Source organism: Myxocyprinus asiaticus, chromosome 1 (assembly GCF_019703515.2).
Source record: "Myxocyprinus asiaticus isolate MX2 ecotype Aquarium Trade chromosome 1, UBuf_Myxa_2, whole genome shotgun sequence".
In the NCBI taxonomy this organism is placed as follows: Eukaryota; Metazoa; Chordata; class Actinopteri; order Cypriniformes; family Catostomidae; genus Myxocyprinus; species Myxocyprinus asiaticus.
In genome coordinates, this window is record NC_059344.1 from 21,132,571 (window position 1) to 21,151,575 (window position 19,005).

General features: G+C 38.1%; 1 protein-coding gene across 1 annotated transcript; it reads right to left on the bottom strand.

Moving 5' to 3' along the window:
- Positions 1–5,947: 5,947 nt before the first annotated feature.
- Positions 5,948–8,373, bottom strand: LOC127440951 (G-protein coupled receptor 12-like). The gene is made up of 2 exons (XM_051698046.1): positions 8,125–8,373; positions 5,948–7,252 (listed from the first exon to the last, which is right to left on the bottom strand). The coding sequence occupies exon 2, from the start codon at positions 7,248–7,250 to the stop codon at positions 6,252–6,254; it is 999 nt and encodes a 332-aa protein (XP_051554006.1). The 5' UTR covers positions 7,251–7,252; positions 8,125–8,373; the 3' UTR covers positions 5,948–6,251.
- Between the last annotated feature and the right edge of the window lie 10,632 nt (positions 8,374–19,005).

Here is a 19,005-nt window from a genome sequence, read left to right on the forward strand (position 1 = left end):
TAATAGCCAAATCATACTGTTCATGTGTTATACTTGTTATAGTTTACTTCCATGTTGCTTCTTTATTGAATAGCAATTTCAAATGTAAATCAAGTCAATCACCAAAACATCTGCAGCACCTTGAGTAAGAAATATATATATGTGTATATATATATATATATATATATATATATATAAACAAATTTTAGTTTTATAATGAAATAAATTAATATGGTGGCACAATTATATTTTTGTCTACAAAACTAATTTCAAACATTTAAGCATACGCCTTTAGATCAAACGATTTTTAAGTTCATGAGAAACATTTCAGTCAAGTGTTTCAAAACAGTATGAATTTATGTATGTATGCATTTTGTTTTTGTTTGAGTTTTTTGTTTTGTTTTGTTTTTTGCACACAAAAAATTCTACACTTTTTAAGAAGAAAAAAGTTGAGGAATACTAAAGAGGTGTTGGCATAACTCCCAAAAATGTGTGAGGTGCTGGGGGTGGGATGAGGTCCCGGGTCATAAAGACTCCAGGTATGCATTAAAGGGTTAATAACAGCGCCTGTACGCTTGAGAGGTCATATCCTGCGATACGTGTTTGTGTCCTGAAGCAGTTCTTAGTCAGCGGCGCTGTAGCGTGACTCAGTGCTGTCGAAGAGGTGATACTGTCACCTCTCACTTTCACTCCGCATGCGGGGGCGCTCGCCCGGTGACTCATCGCAGCTTTTCATCGTGTGCGTGTTCGTGAGCGAGCGGGTGAGTAGGCAGCTTGAGTGGGTAAACCTTAATGTCCTGCCTCTTTTTACCTTCAATAGTTCGTCGACATTACCAGCAGGAAGCGCAATTTCTCACTTATTTGTCCACTATTCATGAGAGGGTGAGTTCAACGTTATCTTTACGGACCATATCATAATTCTTTTTTTACTATCTCTGTTTCGAATCTAATATTAATAAACTCAGTTTATCCTCTTTCTCCCGTATGTGGAGTAAAAATTAGTTAAAGTTTGCTGAGGGTAGCAGCGAGTTTTTACCTCAGTTCACAGATAACTAAAACTGTTCTAATTAAGGGGATAACGAGAACACTTACAAATATTTACCATGGTAGCTGTATAGGTATATACTGTATAGTATATACCACAAGTACTGACATTATTTTTAGTACAATAAAATATGGTAGCTTGGTATAAGCCGCTACTTTCATCATAATAAAAAAAGGTTGATTTGTGAAATCTTCTTGAAGGATATCCATATTAACTTTTACTATAGTTGTAGTGTCGATAACTGCAGTAACTGTGTTATTTTGCTGAAATTATGGTTCCCATGCCACAGCTCATTTTTGTAAAGGAATAGAGCACAACAGTGCCCACCCACTTTTTCAGCCATTGGGGTTCCGGAAGTAATTTTCCCATTCATTTAAATTTCCATAGACTTTTCATAAAATCCTTCATATTTTAGTTGTAAGCCATGAACCAAACCAACCAGCTCTGATGTGAATCACAACATTACAAACTTTGTTCTGAGGCTAAAAGGTACTTGGAAATCGGCAAAAAGACAAAGGTACAAGACTGTGTACTTACCGTCTTTCATGAGGGCACGAACTATCCAGTTAAGCATCGAATATAAAACGATGGATATGTAAAAACTTTTGCTTTTTAGGTTGCTGATTATAAGTATAGAAACTTTGTAGTTTACGTTTATTGCGAATTTTTCCAATATGTACAAATGTATTAGTAAGGTGAAAGGAGACTGGCTCGATTGCATCGTTAACAGTTTGTCATGGGAGTGTGCAGTTGCTTCAGGGCTTGTTTGGCAGGTGGACTTTCTTAACTACAGTTCTCTGATTGGTTGATCTTTCTCTGCTGGGTCATGGGTAGTGTAGTTGTTCACCAGGAACTCTGCTATTAAACACAGTTTTTAAACATCCATCCATCTTCTATAGCTGCTTGTCCTATGTAGGGTCACGGGTAGTGCTGGATCCAGAGCACCTGGAAGAAACCCACAAAAACACGGGGAGAACATGCAAACTCCACACAGAAAGGCCTAGTTGAGCCAGGACCCGAACCCGGGACTTTGTTGTTGTGAGGTGACAGTGATACTCACTGAGCCACCATGCTGCTAGTTTTTATACAGTAAAGTTTAAATAACTCGGACTGATGGCTTCAACAGAATCATATACCATTGATGAACAACCTCGGAGCTCTGTCTTTAACGGTTTGCAAGTTATTTGTATAAATCAATTCATCTATGGAAAATGAATGGGATTTATACTTCCGGAACCCAATTGTTCTTCTGAAATCCCCTCACAGCGTAGGCTCGGCAAGATTTCATATGCCACACTCGATTCTTACACAGTGTTACGTAAAAACGAAACAGCTCAATAATTCATTCGTAACCCTTTTAAAGCTGAGCCACCTTCATACGGTGACCTGCACCTGTGTGAGTGCTGTCCTTCCTCCTTACAAACACACATTTAAATGATAAAGACACCAAACAACCATAGAGTGTGATTGAGTTTGCTGAATTTTATTTGACAAAGTATTTTCCTCAGGACGTTTTTTTTTTTCTCTCTCTCTCTCTCTTTCACTTTCTTTTTGTCTCGGTATTGTTATATTTACAGTAATAAAAAATAAATCATTTTTTAGGAAGGATTACATTCCACACTTACATTGCAACGTGTAGCATGTTCCTTTCATAAAGTGCATCATACTTCTCAGATTTGTGTTCACAATAAAAAAGAAACAAAGCAAGAAAATCACTTTTAAAAACACTTTTACATCACAGTATCAGAGCACCTATCCAAATGACCTCTTTCTAATAAGGGCCACATTTCGCCAGTTATAACTGACCTCTTAATTGTGCTGACAGCTTGTCTATACAGGAACATTCCTTTAGCTCCATAAATGTTAGACAGATTGAAAGAGTGTCTGTAGATTCTAGTGAGACTCGTTTGTTAATCAGTAACATACAGAGATTTGAATAATGGGATACATTTGGGTGCAGTGGTTACGTAACCCCAGAGGCTCTTCCAAAGGCTTATCTCTCTCTCTCCTTATTTTGCGATGTTTCCTTCTCACTTTAATGTTGCCGCTGAACTGAAATACAGAGCTCTGCTTAATGGCCCAGAAAAGGGATTTCAAACATTCTAGATAAATGTAACATTTCATGCTCTTCAAGGTTATTTTTAGCAGGGCCAGATTTGGTGGCAATAGAGCTTCTGATCGGTTAGGAGCTGTCAGTCAGACAACCTTTCTCCCCGTTTACGTACACCAACAGTGACGTCACAACTCAGGACTAAGGTATGCTGTCATTCTTTCTCCCTCTTTCTCTTTTAGCAACAACTAAAGAATTCAGCCTTGCATACTTAAATTGTATGATGATATCTGCGGTGTTAGTAGTTAGATGGGTCACTTTTGAGCATGAGGCTGGGGGTGGACCATCTGTCTGTAGTCTGGCACAAATAAGGGCTCTCCCAGTCCAACAGAACACTGCCTTGAAGAGAGAACTGCCTAGCTCTGCTGGTCACCATAGTGGGCTGCACTGTCCAAGAAGTACTTTAGAGAAGGTGGAACACAGGCGTTCCCCTGGTGTAGAGCTTGTGTACCACCTGGTTTTCTGGGGCTTTTTTTTAGCTTTATCATTCAGACCTTACTTGTTAAAAAAAAGGAAAAAAATAATAATATATTGTCTGTAATCAATGGTGCCTTAGTAAACCATCTAGACAAAAAAATTATTAAAAATAAAATGCTTTGAGCACTGCGAGATTTAAAGATGATTGACACAGAAAGATGATGTTAAAAATCATGATCCTTATTTTCACTGATATGATAAATGCATGAAAATCAAGAAGACAGTAGTAAGTATGGCACTGTCTGCCTTGCCAACACACTTTGTTTGTTTGTTTTGTCTTGTTTTTTGTGTTGATTTTTTTGTTTTTACTTTTTAAGAAACCATCGATAAGAATACATATACTGAACATACACACACACACACACACCAAAATAACATCATAAACTCATGCCCTGATGTGTATAAAAATATACGTTTCCATACAGCATTGCATAAGAAAAATAACCGCTGCACCCCTGAACAAACAGAATCTATGGCATCCCATTGAGTACATTGTAGTGGAGATACATTACATAACAATAGAGATCTGCAGAAAAACATTGATATTTGCCAGGTGTTGTACATTAAGTGGGGTGGGTTATTTTTTAATAATGGGCACAGTGTGATAGGTCACTGAACCCCACTCCTGACATAAGTGATTGGCATATAAACAAATGGTTCCCTCTCTCTTCCTCTCTCACTTTCTAAATAACATACACACATCAATCACATGTACGCACAAAAAAGACTACTTCACAGTATCCAGACTGTGAAAAAAACTCAGTATTAAAGTCCATCAGATTTTGTACAGGTCACTAAGTGTACTGAGGTTAGTCAGAGGGCACCTGGATGGGCTCTCGAGGCCAACTTAGAATACTTGTACTACAATGTGAAAGCAAATAATTACAAAACAGTACAACTGAAACACCCTGGTCATGCTAACCTATTCTGTTTTATCATATTCAAGTCAGGAAGTAGAATTAGCTCTGTTGATGGCCTCATTGTGATTGTAGCTCCATCAGTGAATGGTATACGTTGATTCATTATTGCAGAAGAGAAAAGTTAAGGCCAAAATTAAGATTCTTTGTCTCAATTGAGGGGTCATCAAAAAACAGATGCGACATTCGTACCCCCCTAAAAAACAAGGCTTTGTTATGGTCGTATTTTGAGCTCCATAAGCCTCTATGCATCTAAAAAGTGACAACAACTATTCCTTTATTCTATCTAGATCTAGTGATGTATCTTTTTTACACCATTTTGAGAGGCAAATTGTTTCTCTGTGTTGTTCTTTGTGTTTTTTCTTATGTATTTTTGGTTGCACAGCTTAAAATATATAAATCATATTTGGCGGATTCAGTGGTGTGTTTCTGAAAATCACCATTTAAAAGTATTTTACATTAGCGGAAGTCCCATTGTAGCCCAGTTATCTGATCTTTTAATAGGCTTGCATGTAGATCTATTTACACACAAACCTGCTCCTAACATTGATCTCTGAACTAACTTGTATAGTCTACATGCAAACTCAATTATATCTGATAATCGCTCGGATCATTTCACAATACGGACCCACCAGCGTTTGTCTCATTTAAGCGTTGCCGTCCCAGTTGGCCTTTCGCAAAATTACGTTATAACTGTTACCTTGAAAGATGTTGCCTGGGGTCGAATTCAAAGCGTCGTGTCTGACATCTCATTTTCATGCGCAAACCCTTCATTAACCCCGCGGTCTCGCACCAAAATCAAGACGTGCACTCGAACAACGCGAATTGCATTAGAGAGATGGATGGGACCAAAAGATATTGGAAAAAAAAAAAAAGGATTTCGTTGCAGCAGACATTTCGCAATCCTCACGTTACGTTCGTCTATTGATAATCAGATTAAACATGTAAAAAAATAAAAAATAAAAAAAATTAGCTTATCAGATGTCTTAAATTTATGGGTTGATTGCAAAGTATGTCAATGACGCACTGCAACAAAAATGCTAACATTAAAATAGAATGTCCGCTTTCTTCTCGCGCCATAATTCAAATTAGTAAGACGATAAAAACGGAGTAACGCGATTTGATAGAACTAGCTCTAAAGCAACAGATACCAGAAGCGTTATAATTTTCGCTCGCGGGACCGTGTTTTCTCTCTGTCATTCATAAATTTTTAAGCGAATACAGATCTTTAGTGTTAAAGGCGGTTTGCAAGAGAATAGCCTCACTGCACCTGCCGCTGTCCGTGGTGCTGAAAGCGCTTTACATAATGTGAACGTGAAAGCTTTCTTCACAGGAATCTGGCTTGGTCTGGATATCATTATACTGCTAATGGTGATTTTATTTATAAACATAGTATTGATACTGATGGTAGCCTATGATTTGCGTTGCTGGACTTGTACTACATCTCTGAGAACATCCAGATTATTGAGATCATATTTAAATTTAACTGGGCTTATTATTGGTTATTGATGATGCAATTTGATATTACTGTTCATAGTGCTGTACTGTGCATTGAAGACGTCCAATTAAACAGTGCAAGTTGACATCTTGGACTTGTAACCGCAACATCTGCACAACCAGCAACATTTGTCTGGGATCTTACAAAGGAAGGACATCATATCATTAACATTTACACAGTACAAACCAATTCTGTGAGCTAGACATAGCTCATACATAGTCCGACCTATACATCGCTTGATGTCCTTGGCCGCAAGGAGAAGTTGGACGGAACACATCCGCAGCAGGCTAGCCACAGGGATTTCTGGATGTCCGGGTTTCTGTAAGCATATATGATTGGGTTTATGACTGAGTTACATGTTGCTGGCAGCACCGTTGCATACGTGTAGATCATTGGGTAGCTGGAGTCTGCCACAATTGAATACATGGCGAAGGGCATCCAGCATGCGGCAAAGGTGCAGAGGATGACTGAGAGTGTGGATACACCTTTTGTGGTGGAAATAGCCATAAACTGGTGCTGAACAGCAATCTGCTGTGCGTGGCGGAAGGCAATCTTACAGATTTGCAGGTAAAGCTGCATTATGAGGGCAAACACTAGCAAGAACGTCACAGCGAGCAACACAGCATTGTTCTTGGTGACTGGCCGACAAATACTGCAGCTGGCCTCATCTTCTAGGCAGTTCCAGCCGAACAGTGGCAGTAGGCCTAGGATGATGCCCACCAACCAAATGAGAACCACCATTACATAGGTGTATGTCACTGTGCGCTCTGTGTGGTAGGTCAGAGCATTGTAGAGAGACAAGTAGCGATCTACTGTGATGGCTAGAATGTTGAGCACTGATGCGGAGAAGGCGGCGATCAGCAGGCCGACGGAAATCAGAGTCACAATCTCTGTGTTCAGCATATAGATGAAGACAAAGTTGAGAATGAGGCCAAGTCCTGCAAGCAGGTCTGCAAATGCAAGACTCCCTATCAGGATAAACATAGGGGATCTCAAGGTGGGCGTGTAGAACAGGATGGCAATCACAATAGCATTCTCACAGGAGATGAGCGTGCCTGTCACGCACAGCGCAATGTCCCATGGGCTAACGGGAATCGGCCGCAGCTCTGCCGTTCTCACCAGTGATGAGTTCCGCACATCCAGGAGATTCCACGTGCCTGCCGTGGAGAGGGAAGAGCTGTTTTGAAGTTGGTTGCTCATTGCTGCTGCAAGAGAGTGAATCATAGCTGATGGTGGAGGTGGGGAGGGGGTGAAAGAGAGAGAGAGAGGGGTGCGGTAGTGGAGATAAGAGAGAATGTGTGTGTCAGTGGAAAGGCAGTGGGCATAGGATATCTGTCAAAAGAACAATGCCTGAAGCTTCCAAACCTCACAAAATAGTATCTTATTCCTAAGGCAGTCTCTTCTAAACAGTGGAACTAAAAGCCAATTTAGATAAACATAGTAGCCTAATTAAGATATGTTCACAAATTTCATAATTAAATCAAATTTTCAGATTTTACAATCATAGTTAGCAAATGAAAGTGTTTTTGTTGCTCATTAAAAATTAAACATTGTCAACGGGCACTTGAGAGGCACAATTAAGTCATTATGAATCATCACACCAATGTAGGAAATTGTATCCAGACGAGCTATAAATATGCAAGATCTCTTTTAACTTACTGCTGCATGTGCATTTCTTCGCAAAAAGCTATTAATCAAACACAGGTTCCAACAAAAGCACGCACTTCACTTTGTTTCTATTTTTAGTAATTGTCTAAAAATAAGACGCGCCACCTCAGTGCACGGGTCTCTTATGAAGGCATCGTGCATATGCTTCCAGAATTCACAATGATGCGCTTTTGTCTGACGCCATAGACGCTTACACAGATTTAACTCAGCGCAGTAGGTTTTCATTCATAAATTTCCGCCTCACCAACCAACCTATGTATAAACTGTCCAAGAAAAGACTGCAAAGGACTCGGAGAGGTCAGCCCTCCAGCAGTTAATTCAAATACAATGATGACCATTCAAAAACAATTACCTACAATTAACGACACATTTATCTAAGGCGTTTTCTCACCCGTTACAGAAAACACAAGTGCGCATCAGCAGACGGTACCTCAGTGCCATGAAGCTGCAATGCCTTTTTCTTCCCCGAGCTCGAGCGCAGTCCGTGCCTGTCATACGAGAGGAGATGGAGATGAGAGGGGAGCTGGAGGACCCAGAAAAAACGGAGAACAACATAAAAAAAACAAATAAATAAATAAAAAAAAATGCACGACCCCCTTCTCTCTATCTTTGTTCCGCGGTTTTGAGTAAAATCGTCATCTTTGGCGATATACGTCCGCTGGAAAGGCGAAGTGCTCATCGGTTAGCATGGCTATTACTGTTGGTAGGACGATAGCTCTGCCTCGCTTGATATTCCCCCCATTGGACATCACCGATGATTCTCCTCTCTGACGTCAAGAGTCCTCACAACAGTCATGATCGAGTCTGTGAATCAGAGATTCTGTGGACGGAATATTAATAATAAAACAATACAACACGAATCCAACTATAAGGTACAAGAGACTTATATCTTATATCTGGCACACTGTCTCATTCACCCGGTGCCGGACAAAAGGTCGCCGTCAGCTGCGGCCGCTTTTCGCAAACAAGGTTTATTTCTGCTTTTTGTTGAAAAAGATGAAGCATAGCCACACCACACTGTCCAACTCAAACGCTGTCACTTATTTTTAGTAACCAAATGTCTCCCTTGCGCGTATGTCCGTTGTAAAAATCTAATTGTGGCATCCATGTGTCTTTTGCGCGATATTACGCAACATTACAGCCCGAATATCCTAGAAAATTGACAAATATAAACTTAAATGAATTAATATATCGTATGCAGAGTTATTTGAGGATATTTCAGTTTTTCTTACGTTAATTTAGAAAAGTGATGGATGTGAATCTGTTTCATTCAAGACGCTGAAGGATTGTTCCGAGGTGCGTGTGTCTTACGCAGCTCTCTTAGGACACCGTAAATACCCCAGCTACTCTTAACACGCCCCAACAGCTGCCTTTACAAGGCTAATTTATGTTTAAAAATCAGGAAGTCAGGTTTGTTAGAATTGTGCTTCTGCTAGCGAGCATATAATAGGCCACCAGATGATCAAAATGTGATCTTAATTAGTTCTTAACAACAGTCACAACCTTCTTTGGTCCCTGGGGCTATGTTAAGACACTTAACCAAAATATGACTGAACATGTTTAAACAAACAATGGCTGATTACAGTTGCATTGACGGTGGGTTTTGTTTAAGTGCTGAAATAGAGACAGGAAGGGAGGACATTGAACTATTTAAAGGAATGCTGTTTTCTTATTGCATTTTCCCTGGGCAGACAATCTTATGAATAAGTCATCCTGATCAGAATTACAATAAGCTCCAACATTGGATGAGCACTGTCCTATCCTTGGCCTTGCAATGGCTAATCATTGATGGAAGCTCCCACCAATCACCTTCACTCTCACTCCTCCATTCATCTTCTCTGCACTGTATTGTGGGTAGGCTATTACATCATCACACTCTCATAGCTTGCTCTCAAGTATGGATGCTTGTTTCTGCAACTGTGCTGTTACAACAGTAACCTCAATGCCACACACACATGTACATGTACACGTACACCCTCAGATATTACCCGATGTTCAGACGTGTTAAAAAATCTCTGATGCACATATGTAACCTGGCGATGCACTACCACACAAGTCGTAGTTCTAGAAACACAGACCATTTCAATGTCTCTAATGCACTTTTCAATATATAGGAAATAGCATACTGCTTTGTTCGAGCTCATTGCTCTGCTCAGTGCTTATTTTATTCCAAGCTCCGCTGACTCTCTGTTGGACCATCTCAATAAACAAGTGCTTTTCAATCCGGTGTTTAAGTTGTCCTGGGATATTGTATTGATGATTAAATAAATGCATTGCAATGCCTCCATTCAGCTGAGAAGACTCACATCCACTGTGCCTAAACCTGCTGACGCTTCCCAAATGCTGGAATTCACTCGTCAGCAGATGCTGTAGCATTGTGTGAGTATGTGTGCGCATGTGACTGTCTCATCGCATGTATTTCTCCACTGTGAACAAGCCGGTGTACCTCTCTTCACTGCCTGTTTGACATCAGCAGCTTAAACACTCTCAGTGTGAAGTCTGTGTTTACTGTGATTTTCTCAGTTGCAACCCTCTTCAGTTTTAGCCTGTTTTCATTCTCCAGTGAGAGATGCTCTTTAATGCAGCACTCTGCTTCTTTCAGGCTGCTTTCTGTGTTAATGACACTGCTGAGTACATCTGGAGAAGGTGGAGCTAGTTACACTGCCACATAGTCAAAGGATAATATCAATGAGAATCTGCGCAATTGTTAAGGTTTACCCATCTTGCTTCAAGAGATGCAGATGGGAGGTGAAATACGCAGTACTCATGCATTGGATTTACATGCTGTTGTTTAAATTCAGTAGAAGTGTGAGTTGTTTTGGGACAGTGGGAGACTTCTCCGCCAGTCAGTTGTGTGTGTGGGTGGGTGTGATCGGTTTGAAGGGTTAAAGTAATTGCATCCTTTTATGACATTTCGCTGTCTTGAACAAACCTGTAAAAAATGAGCTGGTAATGGCCTCATCATCATCATTCTCATCACTATGACAATTAACAGCTTCATAGTAGGCTTGAATCTGCTATGTACTAATGACTGAAAGGGGAGAAGTTGAATTATTTAAGAACCTACAGTGAAATGTCATAATTCAGCTTAGTTACTGCAAAATGCTGCAATTAAGAGGCTTGTAAAAGTGAACTGACTGACTAATAAGACTTAATTGATGTGAGTATTGATTTATGAATGAGTTATATAGTAAGCACAACGGAAATTTGTCTTAATGTCACATACATTCACACAGCAAAAAAAAAGTGGGAACCTGCAATTGTAACCTCAAGGATCTATTTCCACTTGATCTAACCCATTAAAATACACAGGTAAAGTTACAGGTAAATCCATTTAAGGTTAATATATGTATTCAAATGGAATAAAACCAGTTTATTTAGAGTAAGTTTAGATTTTAGAAAATTTTTAAGGTTACCTCACAAAACATTTTTACAGTACAGTTCTAACAGTACAGTACAGTTATGTGAGGAGAGATGAAATTATATAAAACTTAAAATGGAGGTGGACACACATGCTGCAGCTGTATGTAACATGGCCAGGTTTTTGTAAGAGCAACCTTCTTTTTCAGATGGTGATAGACACACGGAAACAATATTTAACCTAAAAAATTTGCTTATCGAGGTAATATCTAAATAACTGGTTTGATTCAAGTCAAAAATATTATTGAGCATGTCTCAGTCAACCTGTATTACACCAACAGATCAGGTGTAAAATGCTCCTTAAGGTAACAATTGGAGGTTACCATTTTTAACAGTGCACAGAACCCTCAGACATTTATTTTATCTTAAGGAATGGCAAAACTGATTTCTAGTCAATGAAAAAGAATCACATGGTTGTTGTGATTCACTGATTTTTAGATAATATCCTTGTGACACATCTCTAGTTCTCTTTGTAAAGGAGGAAGCGGGAGCCGGATAAATAATCCATGTAGTCTTTTATTCAATGCATTTTTCAGCATCACATAAAGCTTTGCTTTTCAGCATAACACAAAACGCATCAACACTGCTGCGTACGTCTCTCTCCTTCGGTGGTCTGGATTGCCCTTTTATCCCTCTCCAGCTCTCACTGCAACACAAAACAGATGTTAGACATAATTTCCCAAAGGTGTCAATCCTTACCGCTCTTCCTCTCCCAGCCTCCCTCTCCACAGACGTCGCTCAGCCACGCCCACATAACCACAATCCTCAATTGCTAAACCAATTAGTGGTTTCCACTACCACACTCCCCCTGTGCACTGCTGGACAGCTCAGCCTGTTAGTGGACCTGAGGAAAACCAAACAAATTTAACACATAACACTAATGTTTTCTCTCTCTCAAATTCAGTTTCCCCTTTTTGTATTCATTTATCTTTTCCTCCATTTTTCCTTCATTTCCATGTGTCATATGTTTATAATATCCTTTTTTTGGCAAACACAAAGAGCAAAGATATGGATTTAATTTTCACGTTATGAGAGATAACTTCAGCCTCAAGGACAGTTTACTTGCTTGATCTCAAACCAGTTTTTGAGCAAGTGTGTGTGTGTGTGTGTGTGTGTGTGTGTGTGTGATGCTTACATTAATCTACACCCCTGGCTGAAGCTGGTGATGCAGTAGGTCTAAGTTGAGTCAAATAGAAGAGGGTCTAACTGGGCCAGTTCTAATAATGCCAGTTTCATCCTACAGGTATGACAGAACAGATTGCTGTTTACTCAGATATCCCTCTCATCTCTTCTCTCTTTCTCCTTCTTTATGTAGTTCCTTTTTTCTCTTGACAAAAATTCTCTCTTTTGTCAAGACCTCTTCTTCACTCAATGGGGGATTTACTTGCAGCACATCTCACACTTGCCCAGTGGGGGGATCAATTGGCTTGAATGAGCAGCAGGTGTCCATGTGTGGAAAAGTAATCCAAACCCATGTTAGCATCCACTTATGATAGACTTTCCCATAGCCCTCACGCACAGCCTCTCTGACAGATGAGAACATGTCATTTCATATTAGCCCTATGAGGGAGACAACAGGAGTTTGGGCATTTGTTTATTTATGGAATGTGTGAAGATGAGAGGGGATAGTTCACCCAAAAATGAAAATTATTTTTATTATTTACTCACTTTCATGCCATCCCAGATATGTATGACTTTATTTTTTTCTGCTGAAAATAAACATTCAATGCAAGTGAATGGTGACCAGAACTTTGAAGCTCTAAAAAGCATATAAAGGCAGCATAAAAGCAATCCATACGACTCCAGTGGTTAAATCCATGTCTTAAGAAGAGATATGATAGTTGTGGGTAAAAAAACAGATCAATATTTTAGTACTTTTTTACTATTAATCTCCACTCATTTCCACATTCTTCTTTTGTCTTTGGCATTGTTCATCTTTTGTGCATATCGCCACCTACTGGGCAAAAAAAAAATTACTTATATATTGATCTGTTTCTCACCCATGCCTATCATATCGCTTCTGAAGATATTGATTTAACCACTGGAGTCGTATGCTGACTTTATTTGATTTTTGGAGCTTCAAAGTTCTGGCCACCATTAACTTGCATTGAATGGATCTACAGAGCTTAGAAACGTTTCTAAAAAAAATCTTCATTTGTGTACAGCAGAAGAAAAATAAATCATACAAATCTGTGATAGCATGAGGGTGAGTAAATGATGAGAATATTTGAATTTTTTGGTGAACTACGGTATTTCTTTAAGTTAACAGGTCAAATGATGTAAGGGCCAGCCAAAGTGGACAGAGGGATTTTTGGATTGTTAACTGCAATGGAAAGGATGGTTTTTATCTTTCAGTATGCAAAACATTTTGGAGTTGTGAGTAGAAAACTGCAGTTTCTATTGGTCTGTAAACTGGTGGTCAACTGAAATGGGTATTTTATGGTTCTGAGTTGACTAATAAGAAGGAGTGGAGAATGCTTCAAAAACATTCTGTTGTGGCCGGGATGTAGCAGTCATTTTAAAAGTGGGGGGACACAGGTGTCAGTAGGTGGCTTGAACAGACCTAACGAATACAGTGCAGTATTTATACACTACCGGTCAAAAGTTTTGAAACACTTGACTGAAATGTTTCTCATGATCTTAAAAACTTTTGATCTAAAGGCATATGCTTAAATGTTTGAAATTAGTTTTGTAGACAACAATATTATTGTGCCACCATATTAATTTATTTCATTATAAAACTAAAATTTAATAAAAAAAATATATATATATATTTTTGAAATTGATGACTTGGACCAACTAATAAAGAAAAGCAGTCAATAAGTGCCCAACATAAATGGGAACTCCTTCAATACTGTTTAAAAAGTATCCCAGGGTGATACCTCAAGAAGTTGGTTGAGAAAATGTCAAGAGTACATGTCTGCAAATTCTAGGCAAAGGGTGACTACTTTGAAGATGCTAAAATAAAATATAACACAGTTTTGATTTATTTTGGATTTTGTTTAGTCACAACATAATTCCCATAGTTCCATTTATGTTATTCCAAAGTTTTGATGACTTTACTATTATTCTAAAATGTGAGGGGAAAAAAATTATAATAAAGAATGAGTGTTTCAAAACTTTTGACCGGTAGTGTATATTACAGTATATATTAATATACAGGTATAAGTATTATATTAATATATACAGTTGAAGTCAGAAGTTTACATACACTTAGGTTTAAATCATTAAAACTCATTTTTTAACCACTCCACAGATTTTATATTAGCAAACTATAGTTTTGGCAAGTCGTTTAGGACATCTACTTGCAAAACATGAGTAATTTTTCCAACAATTGTTTACAGACAGATTGTTTAACTTTTAATTGACTATATCACAATTCCAGTTGGTCAGAAGTTTACATTCACTGAGTTAACTGTGCCTTTAAGCAGCTTGAAAAATTCCAGAAAATTATGACAAGCCTTTAGACAATTAGCTTCTGATTGGAGGTGTACTGAATTGGAGGTGTACCTGTGGATTTATTTTAAGGCCTACCTCCAAACTCAGAGCCTCTTTGCTTGACATCATGGGAAACAAAAAAATAAATAAATAAATAAATAAATAATTGTCTCCAATTCTGATCATCCTTGGGAGTAATTTCAAACTCCTGAAGATACCACGTTCATCTCTACAAACAATAGTACACAAGCAGCATCATGTTGTGGGGGTGCTTAGCTGCTAGAGGGACTGGTGCACTTCACAAAATAGATGGCATCATGAGAAAGGAAAATTATGTGGATATATTGAAGCAAAATCTCAAGACATCAGCCAGGAAGTTAAAGCTCGGTCACAAATGGGTCTTCCAAATGGACAATGACCCCAAGCATACCTCCAAAGTTGTGGCAAAATGGCTTAAGGACAACAAAGTCAAGGTATTGGAGTGGCCATCACAAAGCCTTGACCTCAACCCGATAGAAAATGTGTGTGCAGAACTGAAAAAGTGTGTGAGAGCAAGGAGGCCTGCAAACCTGACTCTGGAAGAATGGTCCAAAATCCAGCAACTTATAGTGAGAAGCTTGTGGAAGGCTATCCAAAACATTTGACCCAAGTTAAACAATTTAAAGGCAATGCTACCAAATACTAGCAAAGTGTATGTAAACTTCTGACCCACTGGGAATGTGATGAAAGAAATAAAAGCTGAAATAAATCATTCTCTCTATTATTATTCTGACATTTCACATTCTTAAAATAAAGTAGTGATCCTAACTGACCTAAGACGGGGAATGATTTCTATGATTAAATGTCAGGAATGTATGTAAGGTGTATGTAAACTTCTGACTTCAACTGGAAGTATTTTATACTTGTAGTATATGTATTATTTTAAAGATTCAAGTATTGCAAATTAAGTGCAAAATTTTGCAAAATTTGCTGCAAAAATAAAGGGCATCTTGTGTAGCACTTGCTTTGGTTTCACACATGACAATAAAAGACTGAACACAAGCTGGTTCTTGAAATTATTTAATCAATTACAATAATGCCAATTGTGCATGTACACAATTTTATTTTTACTCTGTTTTTGTGCATTGCAGGATTTAAATTTATCCAAGTGGCTCAAGTGTTTTGACACCGTTCACCAAAATTCGTTCAGATCGATTTAATGATTTGTTCAATGACATTTCTGGTGATGCCACCTGCTGATGTTTTGTGTGAAATGAGTTAGTCACTGAATCAGCAATTAAAAGAAAAATGTAATCCTTTAAAATTTGTGTATCTACAGACCTACAAAGAGACTTTCGTTGAGGTTTTATGCATTATAAGAATGAAGCAAATCTATCATTTCCCTACAGTTTGTGAGCTGCTTAGCATGACTTTTATCAAAAGACAACAATAATAGTCTTATATTATTATGAGTTTCAATAACATCAGTACGTTTTCATGTATATAAAGGCATGTCTACATATCTATTGACTTCAGTTAAATGCATGTGTTCTAAGAACACAGCAGATCTATCTTTTTTCTATAGTTTGTCGATTGCACACCAAAACAGAGGTAAAAAAACAGGAGCTGATATTAAAAACAGCTTTACATTTTTAACACAAATCAAGTAATCTCCTTAAATTGGCAAAAAGAACCGATCAAACTATTACCTCACAAACATTACCTCAAAGCATAACTTAATGAAGATGCATGCGCTGATATTTACTCCACTTACAATGTGTGCTTAAAAGAAGGATCGTCCTTTGTTTTTTGTTTTCACATAATGCTGCCAATCGAGAATGATATGCTAATAAATAACTCTCGTTTGTGTGTTCCTCATCTCTAGATTATTCATTTAGATCAACATCAATGCCGATAAAAAACATGGATAAATGAACAGTTGAAAGAAACTTTGTAGAAATTAATGGAGCCACGTTGATTAGACTGTCTAACTGATGGCCTATTACATAAGGGTTGTTTCGGCTCGTGAAACTCACCAGTGATTGGCTGGATGGTTACTCAATCAGCCCAAAGTAACAACACGCAAAAAATGCTGTATACAAATCCACCATTTGGACTCGGTATGGGTTTAGCTTGAAAAAGTGTGGGGGACCGAATTACCTTTTTTAAAGAGTGCGGGGGACATGTCTCCCACGTCCCTCCTGGCTGCTACGCCGTTGGTTGTGTCCAAATGGCAAGTATTGTGTTGTTTTAGTTGTTATCATACCATTATTGAAGAAATGGCAAAGCTGAATCTATTCAGTGCAAAAGGGCAATGGTTGTTGTTCACTCTGTTCAGGATCCCATTGGGATTGTTCAAAGTGATTCACTGATCTTTAGATAATATTTCTCAACTACTGAACCAATTAGTGGTTTCTGCTACCACACTCCCCCTGTGCACTGCTGTTCACATAATCCTTGAGTTGCCCTCTTTTGCATCATTAGTAGGCCTATTCAGTTTGTAGAGAAAGAAATACTCACATTTTTATTACGTATATATAGTTACATCTCAATATCCCCCTAGCAAAGACAATAAAAAGGACATAAGCATTACAGATGCATGTCTTACAGAGAATTTGCATGGTAAATAATTTTACATATGTCATCATGTGTATAAAGGACACATGCACATAGACAAAGGCACACTAATGGTCTATGGCTGGTTCATATAACAATGTCCCTTCATGGGATTGGCTGAAACTGCTGAATTGGGGATACACTGATAAAATGTTTTGTTTTGTATAAACTCAGACAGACACTAAATCTCATGTCCACCCTTTATTTTTCATCCTTTATGTTATTTTTTCAGATAAATTGGTCTTAGCTCATGGAGCAAACTCTTTCTCAGTAGAGGCGTCCTCATGGCAAACGACAAACAGTGAGACAATTCTTTTGCATGAACAAGATTACATATTGCATATATAATCGTTTCGTTCATTCAACTTAATTAAAACTATTTATAAATGTATATTATAAAACATTTTAAATATATTCTTATTATGGTAGGCCTGCTATCGATTATAGCTATAGGCAGGTTATTATAATTAGCTTATCATTGGAAGCTTATTTGCAAAAGCAGTCTAATCAGGCACATGCAGTATGTGATGAGACAAAGCTAATGAAGATTTTTATTTCATTACCTTAAATCAAAACATTTAATACAAATTAACAGGAGTTAAATTGACTTCCGGTGTCAACATGTATTTCTCTTGATTCGAACCACTGATCCCTATACAGGCCTCTGTTTGCGCTCTGAACGTTCTGTCAGCCGCTGGCCGATGTTTCCAGAAGAATGCACGTGAGTCCCGTCTCGGTCACGCAAGATGGACGGATATTTAGCTAGCAGTTCTCTTGCACCTGTTTTCTGGAGAGCTGTGAACCTTTCAGAATTACCGAGCTTTCGAGGCGATACAAATTTCATCTCTTTGATCTTATACCAACTGTTAACAAGGCGACTGTCATGAAATCCTGCCAACTCTGATGCGTTTGCCCCCACATCTTAAAAATAATTTTAAATGAAGATGTTGGATGTGGTCTTTTAATGCTTTTCTGGAATATAATTGTATAGTTACTTTGAAGGCCATTTATTTATTTGGGAACCATAGCATCAAACAGCCACTATGAGATAATTTCTACCGCTGGGTGGCAGCAGAAAGCTACACCCAAAAATGATGAATCTCAGTCGTTTTTGTCTCATAAACTCATAAACAACTTTGTGTATCGTTAAAGAGAATAAACAGACAATTTAACTGCAGAACATAGTTTAAAAGTGCACGTCTAGCTTTTGTATATAATGATAGCTTTTTAGGGGAACCAATTACAAAATGTACATAGGCTACAGCAGTAGCAGTGAAGGCCCACACTAAAAATTGAGATTATTAAAGACAGTAATTGAAACATATTTTGTATCACTTTGACCTAACTCTTTTTTATTACATATAGGATTGTTAATAACATTGCTTTAGTTTGAACTCAGAGTAATTCTGCTGGTCTTGAACTGAATATCTGAAATTGTGTAATCGAAGGAAGGAGATTCTTTTACGTAATGACAATGCAGGGTATGACTTGACTCAATACACAGAACCTCAACTTCAACATACCCTTGGGAATGAAAAGTAGACACCAGCAATTTGATAATCTTTGCTGGATTCATAGTCACCTGACATGGCCATGAATATTGATCCAAAGGTGCATATATAATTCACAGTCAAAGAGATTTAAGGAAATCAAGTTTTCCATAACAGATGGTGGTTCATTTATTTTCTAAGCTTTGATTATTCTGAGACAAATTTTGCTCTATAGACTTTTTAAATTATGATTTAAATGAATGAAAATCAAGTACACTACTGCTGCTGGCCTTTAGCTGTAAAACTTGAAAACCTCTCAAACCAAAGTCATTTGTCAATAAAGCTAATAAACCTTTATATATATATAT